General features: G+C 54.0%; 1 protein-coding gene across 1 annotated transcript; it reads right to left on the bottom strand.

Annotated features, from left to right (window-relative positions):
- Positions 1–10,728: 10,728 nt before the first annotated feature.
- Nrtn (neurturin) lies at positions 10,729–17,121 on the bottom strand. Its single transcript, XM_021149943.3, has 3 exons — positions 16,771–17,121; positions 11,723–11,904; positions 10,729–11,233 (listed from the first exon to the last, which is right to left on the bottom strand). Exons 2-3 carry the CDS (start codon positions 11,889–11,891, stop codon positions 10,815–10,817), a joined length of 588 nt encoding a protein of 195 aa, XP_021005602.1. The 5' UTR covers positions 11,892–11,904; positions 16,771–17,121; the 3' UTR covers positions 10,729–10,814.
- Positions 17,122–18,879: the final 1,758 nt, after the last annotated feature.

The raw sequence follows: 18,879 nt of genomic DNA, 5'->3' as shown, positions 1-18,879 counted from the left end.
TGTGAGAGAGAGAGAGAGAGAGAGAGAGAGAGAGAGAGAGAGAGAGAGACGTGTCCTGTATCTCCGCCACTGGATCCACTGGTCGCTGAAGCTCGAGGCCCCATATTCCATATGAGTTCAGTGTCTGAGAAAGTCCTGCAGCCTCGAGGTAGTGGCATGCACGCGCAGATGGGTTCGACTGACTGTGGCGCTTGAGAACCCATCCTGATGGTCATCGGGTAGGAGTGGGACTGCGCATGCGCTGCCTGTGGAGCCCTCAGTTCTGCACATGCGACACCACTTGACATTCCACAGCGCAAATTCCAGCTTCTGTCAGCCTGCGGATAAAGTTCTTGAAGATCTGCCGCATCCCTGGTACCTGCAATAGGGCTCAGTCCGTGAAGGAGGGAGATAGAGGGTACAGGGGTGATGACATCTCCACATCCCGCCTTAGCCCACGCCGCTCTGCAGTGCGCAAACTCCCTTCTGGGTCGTGACTCAACAACCCCCTCCCCCCAAAGAGGGCTCTTATTCCTCCCTCCATCTGGACCCCAGTAGGCTGCCATTGTCCCTACTCTGTCTCCTGGACTAGTCAGTCTTAGGATGCCTGCTCTAGGAAAGAGGGGCCCGGTAGCACATGCCTCTCACCTTGATAGTTGAAAAGCTGAGGCAGGAAGAATAGGGGAAAGTTTGCCAAAGACAGTTTGGATTGAAGTGACTTTTTTTTTTTTTTTAAATCTTCCCAAAATGGCAGAGTCAGATGGGTCTCTGTGAGCTGGTGTCCAGCCTAGTCTACATAGTGAGTTACAGGTCAGCTAAGCTACAAAAAGAGAGACACTGTCTTTTGTTTTTGCTTTTTACTTTTTGTTTTTCAAGACAGGGTTTCTCTGTATATCCCTGGCTGTCCTGGAACTCACTTTGTAGACCAGTCTGACCTCGAACTCAGAAATCCGCCTGCCTCTGCCTCCCGAGTGCTGGGATTAAAGGCGTGCGCCACCACCGCCTGGCTTGTTTTGCTTTTTAAGACAGGGTCAGGAGCCGGGCGTGGTGGTGCACGCCTTTAATCCCAGCACTCGGGAGGCAGAGGCAGGCGGATTTCTGAGTTTGAGGCCAGCCTGGTCTACAGAGTGAGCTCCAGGACAGCCAGAGCTATAAAGAGAAACCCTGTCTCGAAAAACCAAAAAAAAAAAAAAAAAAAAAAGCAAAACAAACAAAAAAAGAAATAATTAAAAAAAAAAAACTGGATGTGGGGGTGCACACCTTTAATCTCAGCACTGGACAGACAGAAGCAGGAGGATCTCTGTGAGTTTGAATCCAGCCTGCTCTACAGAGTGAGTTCCAGGACAGCCTGGGCTACACAGAGAAATCTGTCTCCAAAGACCAAAAAGGAAACCAAAACAAGACAGCCTAGTGCCCTGCGTCAGCCTCCCTCACCCCTTGCATGAGACCCAGAACCCACATGAACCACACGGAGCTGGGAGGAGAGAGAGGGCACCCTGGAGTTAATCCCAGACCTCCATAGACCCCACATCATGCACACGTACATTATTACATTTTTAAAAATTAAACATTTTAAATTATTTATTTATTTTACGGATATGAGTACATTATAGCTGCCTGTCACACTAGAAGAGGGCATCAGATCCCATGACAGATGGTCGTGAGCTAACATACAGTTGCTGGGAATTGAACTCAGGATCTCTGGAAGAGCAGTCAGTACTCTTAACTGCTGAGCCATCTCTCCAGCCCTCTAAATTTAAAGAGTCGAGTGCAGTGGGGCTCCTGGCCAGTGCAGCATTAGGGACACTATGTCATCCTGGCTGGCCTGGAACTCACAGGCATCCACCTGCCTCTGCCTCCGGAGTGCCAGGAGTACAGACTTGCAACAGTACAGGAGCATACCAATACGTGGGAGACTGAGGCTAGAGGCGTCTCATGAATTTATATCTATCCTCCATTACAGATAGATAACTTGTCTCTTTAAAAAATCAAAAAGAAGACCCTCATAGGTCTCGTGTGGTGGCCTGTCCATTATCCCAGCACTCAGGAGAGGCTCAGGGGTTTAAGATACCTAACCTAACGAAACTGAGATGTCAAGGGCTAAGTGCTCATAACGCTTTTGCCAAGAACTTGAGTACCCAGTACCCAAGTCGGGCAGCCCGCAGCAGCCTGTTGCTCCAGAGCCTTTGTGCCCTGTGGACACCCATGCCCATGTACACCAACCAATGCAGACAGTTGTACATGTGGTTTAAAAAGAAAACAAAACTATATGTTCAGATATACTCCCCCAGTGAGGAGTTCGGGGCGTGATCAGGGGTGGAGCCCCTGCTTAGAATCCCTCAATAAAGGACTGGGGCCAGTGCTCAGCCCCCTCTTACTTGCTCCAAAGCCTGCATTCCATCCCTGACAGAAGGAGAGGAAAGTTTTAGAAAAGATATGTGTGATGTGCTACCATCAGCTATCCCTGAAGTCTCCAGAACTTTGGCAGCTCCCCAAATTGCCCCAGAGTCCAACAGACCCACCATAATACCCCCACCTGTGACCCACAAATGAAGTTATTATTAACACTCCTTTTTAAAAGCATGTTTATTTATTGTATGTGCATGGATGTGGGGTTTTGTGTGCATTCATGTGCGTTGTGTGCATGCATGCACTTATGTGTGTGTGCAGGTCTGTGTGCGTGCCTCATGTGTGCATAAACGAAAGTGGAAGGCAGAGGTGGACTACGGGCGTTGGTGCTCTTCCATGTGGGACCTAAGGATCAAACTCAGGCTGATCCCTCCCTCCACCGTCCCTTCCCTTCTTTCATCCCTGAGAGCAGAGGTGCATGTTTATGCTTTAGGAAACATCTGTTTGGGTGCCAAAGTTCCCCTGTGATGGAAACATATGATCTTATACAAAAGTATCAAAAGTCAGTTTCATGGGGAAACATTTAAACTTTTTTCCCCCCTCAATGTGAGGCTCTGGATGTAGTGGTTAACCCTGTACTTGGAAACCCTAGGCAGGAGAAACAAGCATTTAAGGTCATTTTAGGTTACAGGGCGTGGCCAGTCAACTACATTAAATCAATCAAGTTCTCTCTCTCTCTTTCTCTCTCTCTTCTTTTCTCTCTCTCTCTCTCTCTCTCTCTCTCTCTCTCTCTCTCTCTCTCTCTCTCTCTCTCTTTCTTTCTTTCTTTCTTTCTCGAGACAGGGTTTCTCTCTGTAGCCCTGGCTGTCCTGGAACTCCCTTTGTGGACCAGGCTGGCCTCAAACTCGGAAATCCATCTGCCTCTGTCTCCAAGTGCTGGGATTAAAGGCACCCACTGGGATTAAAGTGCACCACCACTGCCCGGCGCAATCAAGTTTTCTAAAGAGTTCAAGGCTAGCTACGCTCACTGCTCTTGCCCCTGCACATTGTGGCAAAAGTACATACACAGGATGCAAGGAGGAGCCCGAAGACAGAAACCGGCCTGACAAGGAACAGGCAACAGAGGAATTCCAAAACTATCCATCCCCCTGCCTGGAGCTTCTTGCTAACAAAGGGGCTGGCATCATGTTCTTGTTTTTCTCTCTCCCTTTTCTGTGATTTTTTTTTTTTAATTTGGCTTCCTTGTTGTGTCTTTGAGACTGGGTCTGGCTTCCTACCTACTCTGGAGCTGAGGATGCCCTTGAATCTGATTCAGCTACTTCCTTTCTAAGTGCTGAGGTGGCGTGCCACCGAGAGGGGAGGGTCACTCCTGGATGACAGACACTTTCTGCTGGGTAGCTTTATGTCAACTTGACACAAGCCAGAGTTATTTGAGTAGAAACAGTCACAAATGAGTGAATGCCACCACCAGAGTGGCCTGTGGCATGTCTGGGGTGCATCTTCTTGACTGACAGTTCATGTAAGAACACCCAGCCCACTGTGGGTGGAGCCGTCCCTGGGCTGGTGGTCTGGTTCTATAAGAAAGCAGGCTGAAGCCGGGCGTGGTGGCGCACGCCTTTAATCCCAGCACTCGGGAGGCAGAGGCAGGCGGATTTCTGAGTTCGAGGCCAGCCTGGTCTACAAAGTGAGTTCCAGGACAGCCAGGGCTGTCGAAAAAACAAAAAAAAAGAAAAGAAAAAGAAAAAAGAAAGCAGGCTAAGCAAGCCAGTCAGCAGCAGTCCTCATGGCCTCTGCATCAGCTTCGGGCTTCAGGAGCCTGTTCGAATTTCTGACCCAACTTTGTGGATGATGACACGTGACTTGAGACAGGGAAGCTGAAGTAATTCTGCTCCTACAAAGTTGCTTACCGGTCACACCATTGTATCACAGCTACAGAAACCCTAAGGCCACCTCACCTCCTTTACCTGCTCCTGACACACGCTGCTCAGAAGCCACCTGCCTCAATTGCTTGTGGTGTTTATGACAAAAAACTTAACTCCTGAGGTGGTGCGGGCAGAATCTGTCACAGTTGTTCAGATGGGGCCTTAATCTATGAGTCTCACCCAGGGTGACCATGTGTCCTTCCCCTAGGGATGTTCAGACTTTCGTGTGCCTGGTGTCACCACCTGTGGTTGTCACCTTAGAGGAGAGGGGGCTGGGGACCATCCCAATTCACTGGAAATACCATGGCCCACAAAGGGATCTGAGATCAGATCCCCAGCACTTATGTAAACTGCCATGTGTGACAGAACATGGCTGAGTCCCCATGTTGGGAGCTAGGGAAAAGGAGACCATTGGGCTCACCAGCCAGGCAGTCTCACTCAATCAGTACTTGCATTGTCAGTGAGAGACCCTGCCTCAAAACGCACTGTGAAGAGCTACAGAGAGAGAATGACCCAAGCCTCTGCCTGTGCCCTCCACATCTTTTGTGCACATGCATAAAACTGCTCAGTCAAGCTGGGCGTGGTGGCGCACGCCTTTAATCCCAGCACTCAGGAGGCAGAGGCAGGTGGATTTCTGAGTTCGAGGCCGGCCTGGTCTACAAAGTGAGTTCCAGGACAGCCAGGGCTATACACAGAAACCCTGTCTTGAATAAACAAAACAACAAAAACAAACAAACAAAAAAAGCCTGCTCAGTCAGCTTCCAGCTTTGCTGTTTCTCACAACTGATGCCCCCTGGGGTGAACCCCAGGAAGAGGGTCTGGTCAGGCTGAGCAGGGGTGAGAAAGGGGACCAGGCTGCCTGGCACACTAGGTGGGCCACTCAGCCAAGGTGTTTGGGCAGGAAAACAGGCTGAGGGTTGAGGCTCCTGAGGGTGTCACCTTCACTGGGAAGTACACAGCTGAGAGCAATGAGGCACAACTGACATCAACACCTGGGAGATGGGGCAAGATGACCAAGGCTTCATAGCCACCCTCCTCTTCGTTGAGTTGGAGGCGACCCTGGGCTCCTGGAGACCGTTGGCAACAACAGAAACTGGGAGTGGGTGTGACCGGGACGCTCGGCCTTCTGGGTGGCCCTGTGTGGAGCCTGAGACTGGGTGCAGAGCCCAGGCTGTGGGAGACACTGTTTACATTTCCATCTCCTGGTGGGTTCCACCCCACTCTGTGGCTGGCATGTTGGAAGTGGGTGGGAGACAGGAAGCCAAGGTCCCTGCAGGCCTGGGTGGGGGTTTCTTTCCCCTGCATGGGGACACACACCCACCTGGGCAAAGGAGTCTCAAGGAGTACAGCTTTGGACTCCCAGACCAACTCTGAGACTCTGCTCTGACCACACTGGAGAACCTGAGGCCAGGGACAGCCCCTAAGGGGTTTCCACAGCACGTGAAGGTTCTGGTGTTTTGGCCACCATCGGCTGATTCAGCTGAAACTGAGTGGGAAATCCATCTCCTTGCTCCTCCTGTCTCGAGAATGCTGTAGGCTGCTGGATAGAGCTCCCAGCCAGGGGCCTGGCTCCAACTCCTCTTCCAGAGAACAGCCATGGGCTGGGGCCAGCAGCACCATGAATCCCTGCAGGGCACCTGTATTTGCAGATGCCATAGCGAGTTGAGATCCAAATGGCCTTGCCCTTTGCTGGGTGAAGTTTCCTTTTAGACAAAAATTCCATCTTGCAGGAAGTTCCTAAAGCAGAAAGTTAAACCAGCTTCAGGAAGTCCCTGAAACCGACCAGCTTCACTAGGTCTCTCCCTGCCAGAGTGAGCACTAATAAAAGCTGAGCTCAGGAAACCAGTCTGCCTGGAAGATGCTCAGACCATCTGAGGCACTGGAAAGGACAGTCTGCATCCCGACATCCTCCCTGCAGGCTGTGCAGTGAGCATCAGGTTCCCAGCTTTCTGAGCTGTCACTCATGCCTTGGTGATGCAGCTGTCTGTGAGTCATTTCTGCTCCGGTGTGTGACCCCTCATACATATGCCTGTCAGTGACCCCAGTAAAACTCATGGCATCATGCTGGCCTTTGGACTTTGGTGGTATCCATACTAAGAACTGTCATAGGCTCCCTATGAATGTGTGTGTGTGTGTGTGTGTGTGTGTGTGTGTGTGTGTGTGTTGCTTGAGGGTTCAGGCCAGAAGGAAATGCAAGCAGATGTTAATTACATCAGTGCTGAAAGCCCTTCCTAGGAACCAAGAACTTGGAACCATGGGAAGGGTCAGAGTGAAGGGGAGTGGGACATGGCAAAAGGAACAGAAGATGTCTGCAGGTCTGTTCTGACCTTTAATAGAAAAGAGGGAACATCTGTGATCCAGCCTGCAGATGGAGCGTTAACCATACCTAGCACGAGAAGGTACAGGGACCCTGGTATGCTCAACATCTGCACTGATGGAACTGAGGTAAGCCTGAGGCCGTGCTCATGGGAGTGGATGGCAGCAGTCTGAGGGCTGTGGAGACAGGGAAACAGCCATGTGACTTGCCATTCCACCTTCAGGCACAGGCTGCAAACCAGCTAGTGAATCAGTCCCTGAGGGACTGGCTTATTAGGGACACTTGGTTATCTCCATCTAAGGTCCTCCATATAGGATCTGGAGGACCATGGAGGGGAGGCAGGTGCTGTTGAGGGAGCCAGGGAGAAATGGAGCTGTGCTTGAACTCCAGTTTATCGGGCCAGGTAGAACTGTGTTTACAGCAGATTAAAGAAAAGGCTGACCCGGTGGCGACCTCAGAACAGGTCTGCAGTTTTGGTGGCTTCACTGAGCCTCTTGGGGGTTGGGAGGATGACAATAGCTTTATGAAGTAGTAAAGGCTTTGGCAGATCTCAGTGACTTAGATTGACATGTAAAGAACAGCCGAATACTGAGAAGAGAACGGAATGAACAATCACCAGCGCTGACGAGGAAGTCTGTCTGCATTCCTCACAGAGAAATGTGGCAAGACCTGTGTCTGGTGGAGTTCCTACAGAGGAACTGATAGAAAACCCCTGCTGCATGCTGGGAGCATGAAAGAACACAGATGACCAAGCTATGTTCGCTGTGCCAACCTGGGCTAGTATGACTCAGTGAGCCATTGGTGCAGGGGGGTGTGTGGGGGAAGGACAGCATGGTCTTGTGCTGTCTGGCTCTGGGCAGGTTTGAGTGGATTCAGTCAGGCGCCCTGATTTCATCAGACATGAAGAAGTGTAGGCTCAGGAAGAACTCCAGGACACTCAAATCAATGACTGAGGGCAGCGGGGAGCTAAGTAGAGCCTCCTAACCATGCTTTGCCCCCAACCATGATCTGTGTGGGAAATGACTGAAACAAACGAATGAACAATTCCCATGATTCTGTTCACCTGCATATCTTCTTAGTTGTGGACTCCTATCACTGAGTACAGAGGAAAATGAACTTTGATAGTGCCTCATTGTGACCCCACCATTTGTTATGGGATGTTGCTGGGTCCTGCCCATCCTCTGGACAAGGTTATAGAGATGGTGTAATGCCAACCTGAGTGTCCTGCAGATGAGACACCCAGGTACAATGACACTTCCACCTGCCTCACAGCCCTGCCAGGGCTGGGTTAACTGGAAGGAAAAATGACTCAAGAAAATAACTAAAAGATTTAAATCCAGGGGCTGGAGAGATAGCTCAGCGGTTAAGAGCATTGACTGTTCTTCCAGAAGTCCTGAGTTCGATTCCCAGCAATCACATAGTGGCTCACAACCATCTGTAATGGGATCTGTATGCCCTCTTCTGGTGTGTCTTCTGGTATGTGAGCTACGATGTACTCACACACATAAAATAAACAAACAAATCTTTAAAAAAAAGATTTAAATCCAGAACAAACCCTATGTTCTGCAAAGTCATAGGGTTATTGAATGAAGACTCCAGTGCTGGGCGGACTACTGCCATGAGCTGTGGACAGCTGAGTTCCCACAAACACAAAGACTGTGGCTGCTGCTGTTGATTCTAATCCAGGAGTAGACCCCACTGCTGAAGATACCACACGCACACATTGTGACTTCAGGACTGAGGAATTAAGCTGAGACTGACCTGGAAATTGTCAACCTGTTGGCTGGCTTTAGAGGTCACACAGGCTGCTGGTAGACCACAGGCACCAACATTGCTGCTCAGTAAGGATCCCACGTGCGGAGACACCACTTGCCTATGTACAATAGTGGCTTGGTTGTTGTGGTTGAGACCAACCACCTTCAGAACCGACTTAAGAGATGCTCCACACCTGGCACTGACAGAATCAAACCTTTGGCTGAGAAGGTCCTAGACCCTGACAGGGAAGAAATGTCTACAGTTTTATTAGATGGATGTGATGTACCTGTCAAACTGCCATCAATGTCACTTTCCTCTGATATTGAAATATTCCATCTGCAGAAAGCTCTTGAAGCAGTAAGTTAAAACAGCTTCAGGAAGTCCCTGAAACCGACCAGCTTCACTAGCCACCCCCACCCCCCACCCCTGCCAGAGTGAGCACTAATAAAAGCTGAGCTCAGGAAACCAGTCTGCCTGGAAGATGCTCAGACCATCTGAGGCACTGGAAAGGACAGTCTGCATCCCGACATCCTCCCTGCAGGCTGTGCAGTGAGCATCAGGTTCCCAGCTTTCTGAGCTGTCACTCATGCCTTGGTGATGCAGCTGTCTGTGAGTCATTTCTGCTCTGGTATGTGACCCCTCATGCATATGCCTGTCAGTGACAATAGAGCTCATGGCACCACGCTGGACTTTGGTGGTGTCCATAGTAGGAACTGTCATAGGCTCCTAAGAGTGTGTGTGTGTGTGTGTGTGTGTGTGTGTGTGTCTGTCTATCTGCTGTCTGTGTTGTACCTCCTCAGGAAAAGTCTTGTCACACAGCACCCTTCCCCACCCATTCTCCATCGTGGGTCCCACAGACCTCCCATCCTGATCTCTGGGAACCCAACACTCTCTGGCAACCTTCAGGGCAGCCAGGCATCAAGGTGACACCAAGGCGAAGACATCCACACCCCAGCATATGGTATAGCCCATCCTTCCATGCCCAGCTAAGGTTTTAGAAATGCAGGACCAACAATGGGGACCCAGCCATGCCTGGCAGGTGCCAGCTTGGGGCTGGATAGGGCTGGGACCCACTCCAGACTTGTCCCCATGAGGAGGTGAGTAGTGAGAAATGGGTATTTTTAGCTAGGGAAGGAGATTTGGCGCCAGTTCTCTAGAAATGACAGGCTCTCGGGGAGGCTGGTGCAGCCCGGGCTAATCTAAAAGTCATGACCCAGGGTTGGAAGGACAAACTTGGACAACCACGCTGGGCATCATCTTCTTTCTCCTCTCTCCTTCCTTATGCTGTATTCACTCTTTCTCTCTCTTAAAAAGAAGATGGAGCTGGGCGTGGTGGCGCACGCCTTTAATCCCAGCACTCGGGAGGCAGAGGCAGGTGGATTTCTGAGTTCGAGGCCAGCCTGGTCTACAAAGTGAGTTCCAGGACAGCCAGGGCTATACACAGAAACCCTGTCTTGAAAATCCAAAAAAAAAAAAAAAAAAAAAAAAAAAAAAAAAAAAAAAAGAAGAAGAAGAAGAAGAAGAAGAAGAAGAAGATGGACATATTATAACTATGTATGTTTTGTTTGTACCATAGGCATGTGGTACCCAAGGACAGAAGAGGTTGTCACTGTGGAGCTGAGTCGCTGGCTGTGAGTTGCTATGTGGGCGCTGAGATTCGAACTCAGATCCTCTGCAAGAGCAGCTTGGTCATCTAACTGCCAAGCAGCCTCTCCAGTGCCCACCTGTCTCTCTGTATGGTATAACAATGTGTGGGTGGTCTCAGAGGGTGTCCTGCCAGGATCTGTGTGTCAACTTAACAACCTAGACTCGTCCCAGAAAGGAGCCTCAGTTGAGGAAATGCTTCCATGAAATCCAGCTGTAAGGCATGTTCTTAATTAGTGATTGATGTGGGAGGGCCCAGCCCACTGTGGGTGGTGCCATCCCTGGGCTGTTGGCCCTGGGTTCTGTAAGAAAGCAGACTGAGCCAGCCAATATAAGCTGCACCCTCCATGGCCTCTGCACCAGCTCCTGCCTCCAGGTTCCTGCCCTCCTTGAGTTCCTGTCCTAACTTCCTTTGCTGAGGCACAGTAATATGGAAGAATCAGCCAAATAAACATTTTCCTCTCCAACTTGGTTTTTGGTCATGGTGTTTCCACACAGCAATAGAAATATCTTAAGACAGATGGTGAACTCTGAGCTCTATCCTGGGCCTGTGCTATCTGTCCAGTGCCTTGGTTATAGACCCCACGGCCATGTGCATCATTTTCTGTGGGCTCTTCCAGCAAGGCCATTTCCCATGGTTGCTCTTTCTTCGTTCACTTCTAGTTCCCTTTGCTCCCAGGCCATCGGGAACCGTCACCTCCCTTGGGCACAACCCCCATGCACACCCTGGCCCCCCGCAGAGCATGAACGACCAGAGGCTCGGGAGTTCCCACACTTTATGTGAAGTCAGTTCTCAGCGAGGGTCGGCAGGGAGGGCCCTTTCGCAGGTCGGGGGGCGAGAGGTAGCATCACACGCACGCGCACTCCCGCGCCGACAGCTCTTGCAGCGTGTGGTAGCGGCTGTGCACGTCCAGGAAGGACACCTCGTCCTCATAGGCCGTCGGGCGGCAACACGGGTGCGCCCGCGCCCGCTCTCTGCGCACGCGCCTCCGCTGGCGCAGGCGCCGAAGGCCCAGGTCGTAGATGCGGATGGCCGCCTCGCACGCGCCTGCGCAGTAGCGGAACAGCACGGTCTCATCCGACGTGTAGCCCAGGCCCAGCTCGCTCACGCGCACCTCGAGCTCTCGCAGCCCACAAGGCCGGGCGCCCGGCCGCGCCCGCCGACGCCGGGGACCCGCTCGACGGCGCGGTCCCGGGATGCGGGCAGCCCAGGGAGAAAGTTCTCGAAGCTCCACCGCGTCGGGGGCGCCCTGGAGCAGAGCGCGATCTGTGGGCGGGAAGAAAGAGACGAGGGATTGGGTCGCGAGGGCGCTGGTCCGCGCTGCGTGTGCGCAGTCCTGAGTGCCAGGGGACTTACACCCTGGTTACAGCATCCCTGTGGCTGCCATTGCCCCTTCCCCCCCCCCCACACTTGTCTGTAGTTGAAGTGTGTGCAGAACTGAGGGGGTTCAGTAGGCAGGAGAATTACTTCAGGGGCATCCTCTGATACTCTGTGAGTTTGAGGCTGCTCTGGGTTACAAGAGACTGTCGACAAAAGTAAAAAGAAAAATCAAGTAAAAAAATCACACCCCCAAAGCTAAGGGGCTCAGCATTGCAGCCTGCTACACCCTCTCTGGTCCGCGTTGGTTGACTGCTTCCATGACCGCCTCCGACTGCCTGTGCCTTGGTTTCCCCCACAGGAGGGTGGACCCCCCCCAGGCACCTTTTCCAGGAAACCCCCCTCCCTACCCCCCTCCCTCCGGGGGGCGGGACTTACACTGGGCCAGGCGGGCGATACGGGCGTCCAGGGTGCGTGGAGGGCGTCGTAGCGGGGCAAGCGCGGGTCCCAGGCGGTGGCCCAAGAGCAGACCCTCCTGGCACATCCAGACAGATAGCAGGGAGCTGCAGATGAGCGACACGAGGGCCGCCGCCTTCCAGCGCCTCATCCTGGGCCTCGGCCTGCGGGGAGATGATAGGGAGGGTGGGTGTGCGCGCGGCGGGGTATGGAGGGAGGACAGTGGGTATTTCATTTGGGGCAATGGTGGGTGCAAAGGCCTTGAAGTTCATGGTGCTTGGCGTGTCCTAGCAATGGATAGGGGACCCAGGTAGGGAGAGGGTGACAGCAGAAGGTGACCCAGGAGGTGGGCTCTACCCTTGGTAACCTACTATGTGTCTCAGTTTTCCCTACCAGGCTGTACCTCTTCCACCAAGGTATTAGTACTCCTGCTCACTGTGTCTAAACACCGGCACACTCCCAACTACAGTGCTCACGTTCCCTGAGGCTAGGCCACCTCCTATCTTACCCAGTGTGCTGTGGCCTGGAAGACATTTGCATTCAGTTTGCGTGGCCCCAACACAGGTGCCAACTGTGTACCAGGCCTGATGCTGAGTACGCAGGAGATATTTGGGGAAACTGAGGCACGGAGCAGGTAGAGGCTTGCCATAGACAGCAGCAGCCGGTTTGGCTTTTTTTTTTTTTTTTTTTTTTTTTTTTTTGGTTTTTCGAGACAGGGTTTCTCTGTGTAGCCCTGGCTTTCCTGGCACTCACTTTATAGACCAGGCTGGCCTTGAACTCAGAAATCCACCTGCCTCTGCCTCCTGAGTGCTGGGATTAAAGGCATGCGCCACCACGCCCGGCTTGGTTTGGCTATTTTTTGTTTTGTTTTTCCTTTTGAGATTTACCCCAGGCTGGTCTGAAACTCTTGTGTATCAGAGGCTGACCCTGCGCTCTCATCCTCCTTCCCTGCTTGGACCCGGGGTTCAGTCTGCAGCCCCGGCCCGCTTGGTTATTGAACACCAACTGTATACTGAGGCTTCAAGACTCTCCCTTGTCCATTGTACCAGTAAACCATGCGTGTATTTGTCCTCGTCTGACATTTATTGGGCGCCGATGGTTTGCCTAAGCTCCACTCTGAATTCAACTCAAGTCCAACTCACATGCACTACCCATGGAAGCCAGGAGTGGACGTGGGGTCCCCGGGGCAGAGTGACAGGGGCCTGTGCGCTGCGCACGCGCAGGTACCAAACCCGTGTCCTTAGCATCTGCGGCCCCGGAGTTAGTTGTCCTGGCATGACCGCCCTCACGCCCAAGGCCTGCGCCTTATTATCATTATCCCTCTGGCAGTGCCTCAGTTTCCTCTCTGGGTTCTATGAGGAAGCATGACAGCGGAAATGCCAGTACTGGGGGTGGCACGGTTGCACCCACCCAGTGGTCTTGGACCGCGCACCCCCAGCTGAGCTCTGAACCCATGAACAATGGTCCCTCTGTCCGGGGTCACCCGACTGGTTTGTGTCTGGCACGGAAGGGGCGGGGGGTATCCTAGGGGGCGTGACGTAGGTGCACAGAGGCTCCTGGAAGGGGGCCAAGGGTCACCGCATCCTGGCAAGCGTTCTGCCCAGGGTCATATTCTCCTGTTCCTCCCTCTTCTCAGCCTCAGTTTCCCCATTGCAGTTTTGTCCAGCAGACCCACACGTGTATACAGAGGAGGTGTGCGCATGCCCGGGCACCGTGGCGCTCAGCCTGGCTAGTAGCCAGGGCCTGGAATTGGGCCCTAACCGCAGCGGCCTCAAACTCCTATTCATCCTTCAAAGCTTGGTTCCTCCACTATAGGACCAGGAGAGTTGCCTTGCCCCATCTCCATGGCAACTGCCCCCCCCCCCGCGCGCTGCCGTTCCCGCTGTGACTTAGTTTCCCCATCTTCAGTCAGAGCCAAAAGGTGCGGGGGAAGGGAGGGCCGAAGTTCAGTTTTCTGAACCTGTTTCTCAGCCTGCTCACTCCTTGTAACCCACAGGGTCTCCTGTAGCCCAAGTATGTAGCTGAGGGTGACCCTGCACTCCTGACTCTCCTGCCTCCACCTCCTGAGTGCTGGCGTGATATGTGCCTGCGATTTGGGGAGGTCATTCAATTCTAGAAAATCATGGGGGCACCGGGAGAGGAGGGACTCCCAGACCTACACTTTCCAGAGTCCACGCTTTAGTTTTCCCACCAGTCACAGTTTTTCCCAGACAGTCTATGAATTCTTAGTGGTTCCAGATGGGGAAACTGAGGCCTCCCGGAGCCTGGGTCCTCACCTCCTTCCGAGGGCCCCACCCGCTGGCGGGACGCACATCTGGGGGCAAAGCAACAACATCTGCGGAGCACAGCTGTTTCCGATGAGCTGTGGGGGCTGTGGCCTGGGGAGGCATTTGGGGCTTGATGGGTTGAGGGGGGAACATAGCCGCTCCCTCCCAGTCGAGAGAAGGGGCAAGACCCCCAGGGCTGCTACACCTCTAGAGCCCAAGCGATGCTGTATTTGACCAAACTCCTGCTCATACCTCAAAGCCCCAATTCCAGTGGCCCCCTACACTTAAAGAGATTTCATCTTATTTCCATGTGTATGTCTAGGGGAGCACGCGCCTCAGCGTGCCTGTGCGGAAGTCGAAGAGCAACTGTCAGCTTAGCCACCCCGTCTCCATACATTCTTCAACATAGGACAGTGGTGGCTCAAACGTCGCTCGGTAGTTGGACTTAAAATGGGGAAAGGGTGGAGTCTCCGCGACTCTGCAGACTCTGCTGGGAAGCCCTTTTCCTTCCCACCCTGTTACTCCCTGTTCCCTTCACCCCCTCCCCAGCCCGCGACAGGCAGAACCAGAAAGGTGGACTTTGCGCGGCAGGGCACACAGCACAGCAGCTGGTTGTGAGCAGGAGGCCCCGCGCATAACCGGATCAGGCTAATGCGGGCTGAGCCGCTGGCGCGGGGCCCTGAGGGTGGCTGGGAAGAGTCACCCGCTAGAGTCCTGGCCATCTGGCTTAGAAGAGAAACTGAGGCAGGCCCCGGATGCGGCAGTAACAGGGTGGGGAGGGAGGGCACTTGCCTGTCCTCTCCTTCCTTCCCAAATTCTCCGAGCCTCAGTTTCTCCAGGCGAGAACTGGGAGCCTATCTGAACCTCAGTTTCCCCAGCTGGGAGATGGGAGCGCGTCTGGGCCTTAATTTCCCCAGACGGGAGCTGGGAGTCTAGACAGCCCGGCACTTTCTCTTCTTATTCTGTTTACTTATTAAACTTTTAAAGGAATTCTTTTCATTATTTTATATATACGTGTGAATGAGAGGCAAATGCAGAGGCGTTGACCACCCGAACTGGCATCACAGGCTGCTTGGTGAACAGGGAGAGCTCCGGTCTCAAGGACTTATTTGTAAGTTTGCTCTCATCTCTCTTTTCAGTCAGTGTAGCCCAGGCCGGACCCTATGTAGCCAAGGCTGACTTTGAACTCCTGATGCTTCTCCCTCCAAATCCTGAGTAGCTCTGACAATGGCCAGAGGTGCCACACCTATTCCCCATTCTTCCTCCGTCAAACTTCCAGAATATTCTCAACACCACCACCACCACCACCACCACCGGGTCACCCTGACTGTCCCCAAACAAGTCAAGCACTGTCCCTTTCTTCCCCACTTACAAAACTCCTACTCATCCTGCTCAGCCCCAGTTGTAATGCCCCTCCTCCAGGAAGTCTTCCCTGAGTCTCCTGCTCCTCCAGAGTCTCAGGTCATCACCTAGTTACACGAGTTCCCACGTCCCACGTCTGTGCATGCCAGCGTGTCTGCCTCTAAGACACTGCCCACAGGCAAACATTTGTCAAAAACACCTCTGGCTTTTGTGTTGTTTTGGTTTGGTTTGGTTTTTGGTTTTGTTTTGCGTGCCTGACTCCGAGTTTGTGTGATTGTTTTTTATTTAATTCTGAGAAACAGGATGGTAGTATTTCGGGACAGGATGCCCGGCTGAGGTGGGGTACCCAGCTGAGGAGGGTACCTGGGGTGATGGGGTGTAACCAGGCTGAGGGGGGTGTCTGGCTGAGAGGGACATTTCTCACTACCTGGCACAGCCAGCCCTTTGTGGTAGCATAGGGGTTTGCAGCAGGCTCAGGAGGTCCCCTATGAAAAAGCAGATGAAAGAGCAAGAGGGATGGGGGGGGGGGGGCTTGGGGCTAGGGGCTGGGGTGGGTCAGGCTGGAATCTACCTGCTGCTGATATCCTGCCAGTCATACCCCATGGGGCTTCCTCAGCTCGGGGCGCTGACACACACAAAGGGTGTCCCAGAACACCAGGGATGTGAAGCCCCACGAAAGCAGTGGGACAGAAACCGTTCCCAGCACTCTCGCCCCCTCGAAGTTCCCCAGCCAGACCCAGTGAGGCAGGCAAGTGGCAACCTCAACACACACACACACACACACACACACACACACACACACACACACACACACACACACACACCCCGCATCTCAGCATCTACCCTGGGCTTTAGGATTTCTGCCTCCCGGTCCCACCTGAAGTCTGCCCACTCTCTGCAGCAAACTTGGGTGGGCCTGGTGACTTCTTACCCATAAACCGAGTTATTTGGGGATAATCTGGAACAAGAACTCGGAAAGTGGGGAACACACCCCCGTTTCTAATCTGAGCTTTGCCCTTAAGGGACCCCCCCTCCACCAAAGAGCCCCACGCCCTCTTGTGGCTGAACAGCGATTCAGGAGCCCAGTGGCCCGGCCCTTACCGGGGAGGACACGGTGTCCCCGGGAACGCAGGGAACGCGCCCCTGACTGTTTACTTCTGTGCGCCGCAGGGCTGCGCGCCTGGGCCCCCTCCCAGGGTTTCCTGTGACCAAGAAGTACCCCTACTCCATTCTCCCTGACCGACGGGGCGCTCACGGGGGCCCGCTGGTCCAGCAGCCTTCCACAGGCACCGGGGGTCGTAAGAGCCCAGAGCGCACCCCGTCGTGTACGGAGCCCGGCAGTGACCTGGTAGGGGGAATTTGGGGACGCCCCCCCGCACTGCACCCCGGGACTCCGCTTACCTGCCACGGGCTCCAGATGACCCGGTCAGTGGTGACTCCTCCGACCACCCGAGCCCGGCCCGGCCCCAGCCACTGCGTGCGCCATCCGGATCGCGGGGACCGGAGGCGACCCGGGGACCCCGTGCCGGAGGAGGCCACCGCACAGGGTGCGGGACACGGGCCGGGCCATGGGGTTTCCCCCCCTGGCCTCTCTTTCTCTGTCTTCCCCGGGCTCGCCGGGCTCAGTGAACCCCGGGGTGGCGCGCGTGGGAGGCTGGAGCGCGCTTAGGACGCGGGGCCACGCGAGGAGCGCCGGGCGCGGGGCACACGGACGAAGCCACCGCGCGCTCTCCCTCCGCTCCCGCCGCGCACCTCAGGCCGGCTGGGCTCGAGGGGGCGTGGCCTTCCCGGAGGCGTGGACGTGGGCGTGGCGTAGGGTTTCCCGGGCTCGGGAACCGCCCTCGTCCTGCCCACAGCTGTAGGGGCGCTCCGGGAGAGCAGGTGGCAGGAACGTGGGAGGCCCTAAACAGCCACACTACTCCATCGATCAATCGATCGATCCACTCCTACCGGGGACTCTCCTTTATCCGAGACTTTGCGCCCCGAATCTAGTCCTCACTAACTTTGCACATTCCTGCCTCAGGTCTCCAACTCCCTATCTAGCTCCACTAAACTACCAACTAGGGAGAATCTCTATAGCATCGCCCCTCAACTCAAATTGCTGTTCCGGCGCTCTGAAGCCATCTAAGAATCTCAAGACACCCGTGACCCTCCCTCCCAAACAAAGGCCACTCTGCACTCACCCATGGTCCCCTCACAAGTCCTCCCCACCCCTAAGCCCACCCCTCTATCCTTTCCAAGAAAACCCTCCCAGGGAAACTAAGTTCCGTGTCTTAGATAACCTAGATTATGTAAAATTGAAGATCCTGTTGTCCGCAGTGAACTAATTCTTCCCACCATCCTGCCCCTCAGAGCACCATTGGGAGGAGGGACGACCTCTGTTTCTCACAAATGACTTCCCTCCCAAAAGCACCCTATCTGGGACTTGATCACTCAAAACCACCACACCCTACTCTTCCTGTGATCCGCAAGCGCCCCCTAGCGGGACTCGGTCACTCAGAGACGGGGTGGGTGGGGCGAGACCTACTGTGGCCACGCCCCTGCCACACCTGGTTGCCGAGAAACCAGGGTTGAGGCTCCTCCCTGTTTGGCACCCTTTGCCAGATCTTCTTCAGCTCCCTTGGCTGCCACCTGCCCCTGACTTAAGGTTCACTTATCCCAGAAGCCTTTTCAGGACCAACCTCCCAAACAGCCCCACCCCTTCCCAAGGGCCTAAGCTGGTCATGAAGTTTGTGCTCATGTGCATGTCAGGTGCAGGGTCAGAACAGCAGACTCTGAAAATCACCTGTATGTTCAGAGACCTGAGGCTGATTCCTTCCTGTGCCTGAGGCTTCCCAGGGCCCAGGGCATGGCAGGGGGTGAGGTGGAGGATAGGGTCAGGGTGTTTGTGTGTGGGGGGAGATGGGACAGGGAGATGGGGCAAGGGTGTGGGTGTGGGAGATAGGGCAAAGGTGTGGCACGGGGAAAATGGGGAAGGTGGGGCGGGGTGGGGGTCTGGGGGAGACAGACAGGTGAGGGTCTTTCATGAGGAGTCCGATAAGGGCCTGGCATGTGGAGATGGGACATTCAGGATGGGTCCTTCCAACCTGTGCTTTACATGAAGGTACATCTTTTCCATCCCTGTTGTCACTCAGAGCTGGACACCTGGTGAGTGCGTGCTAGCACATACAGAGTTTGACAGTAGGACACTTAACTGTAGGCTCTGTACATACCAGAGGCAAACTGACTTTACACACAGAGGATCTCCCCTGAGGTTGGCTCCTGCACACACACTCAATTCTGCTACAGTCTGGTGCTGGATGACACACACAGACCCACATCAGGCAATACACATAATAAACAATATAGCTGTTCCCTGTCTCCTCTGTCACACCCACCACTGGTGCAAAGTCGTCCCCCCCCCCCGAGCATACAATATGTGCAAGAAAATCCCACAGCTCCTTCAGGCACACACATGACACACATGGGGGGCTGGTGTGGGAGGCCAGGGCCTCCTTGCACACAGAGCTA

This window comes from Mus caroli, unplaced genomic scaffold (genome assembly GCF_978045245.1).
Source record: "Mus caroli unplaced genomic scaffold, Mus_caroli_1 scaffold_18, whole genome shotgun sequence".
Lineage (NCBI taxonomy): Eukaryota > Metazoa > Chordata > Mammalia > Rodentia > Muridae > Mus > Mus caroli.
This window is presented reverse-complemented; position numbering and strand designations above follow the sequence as displayed.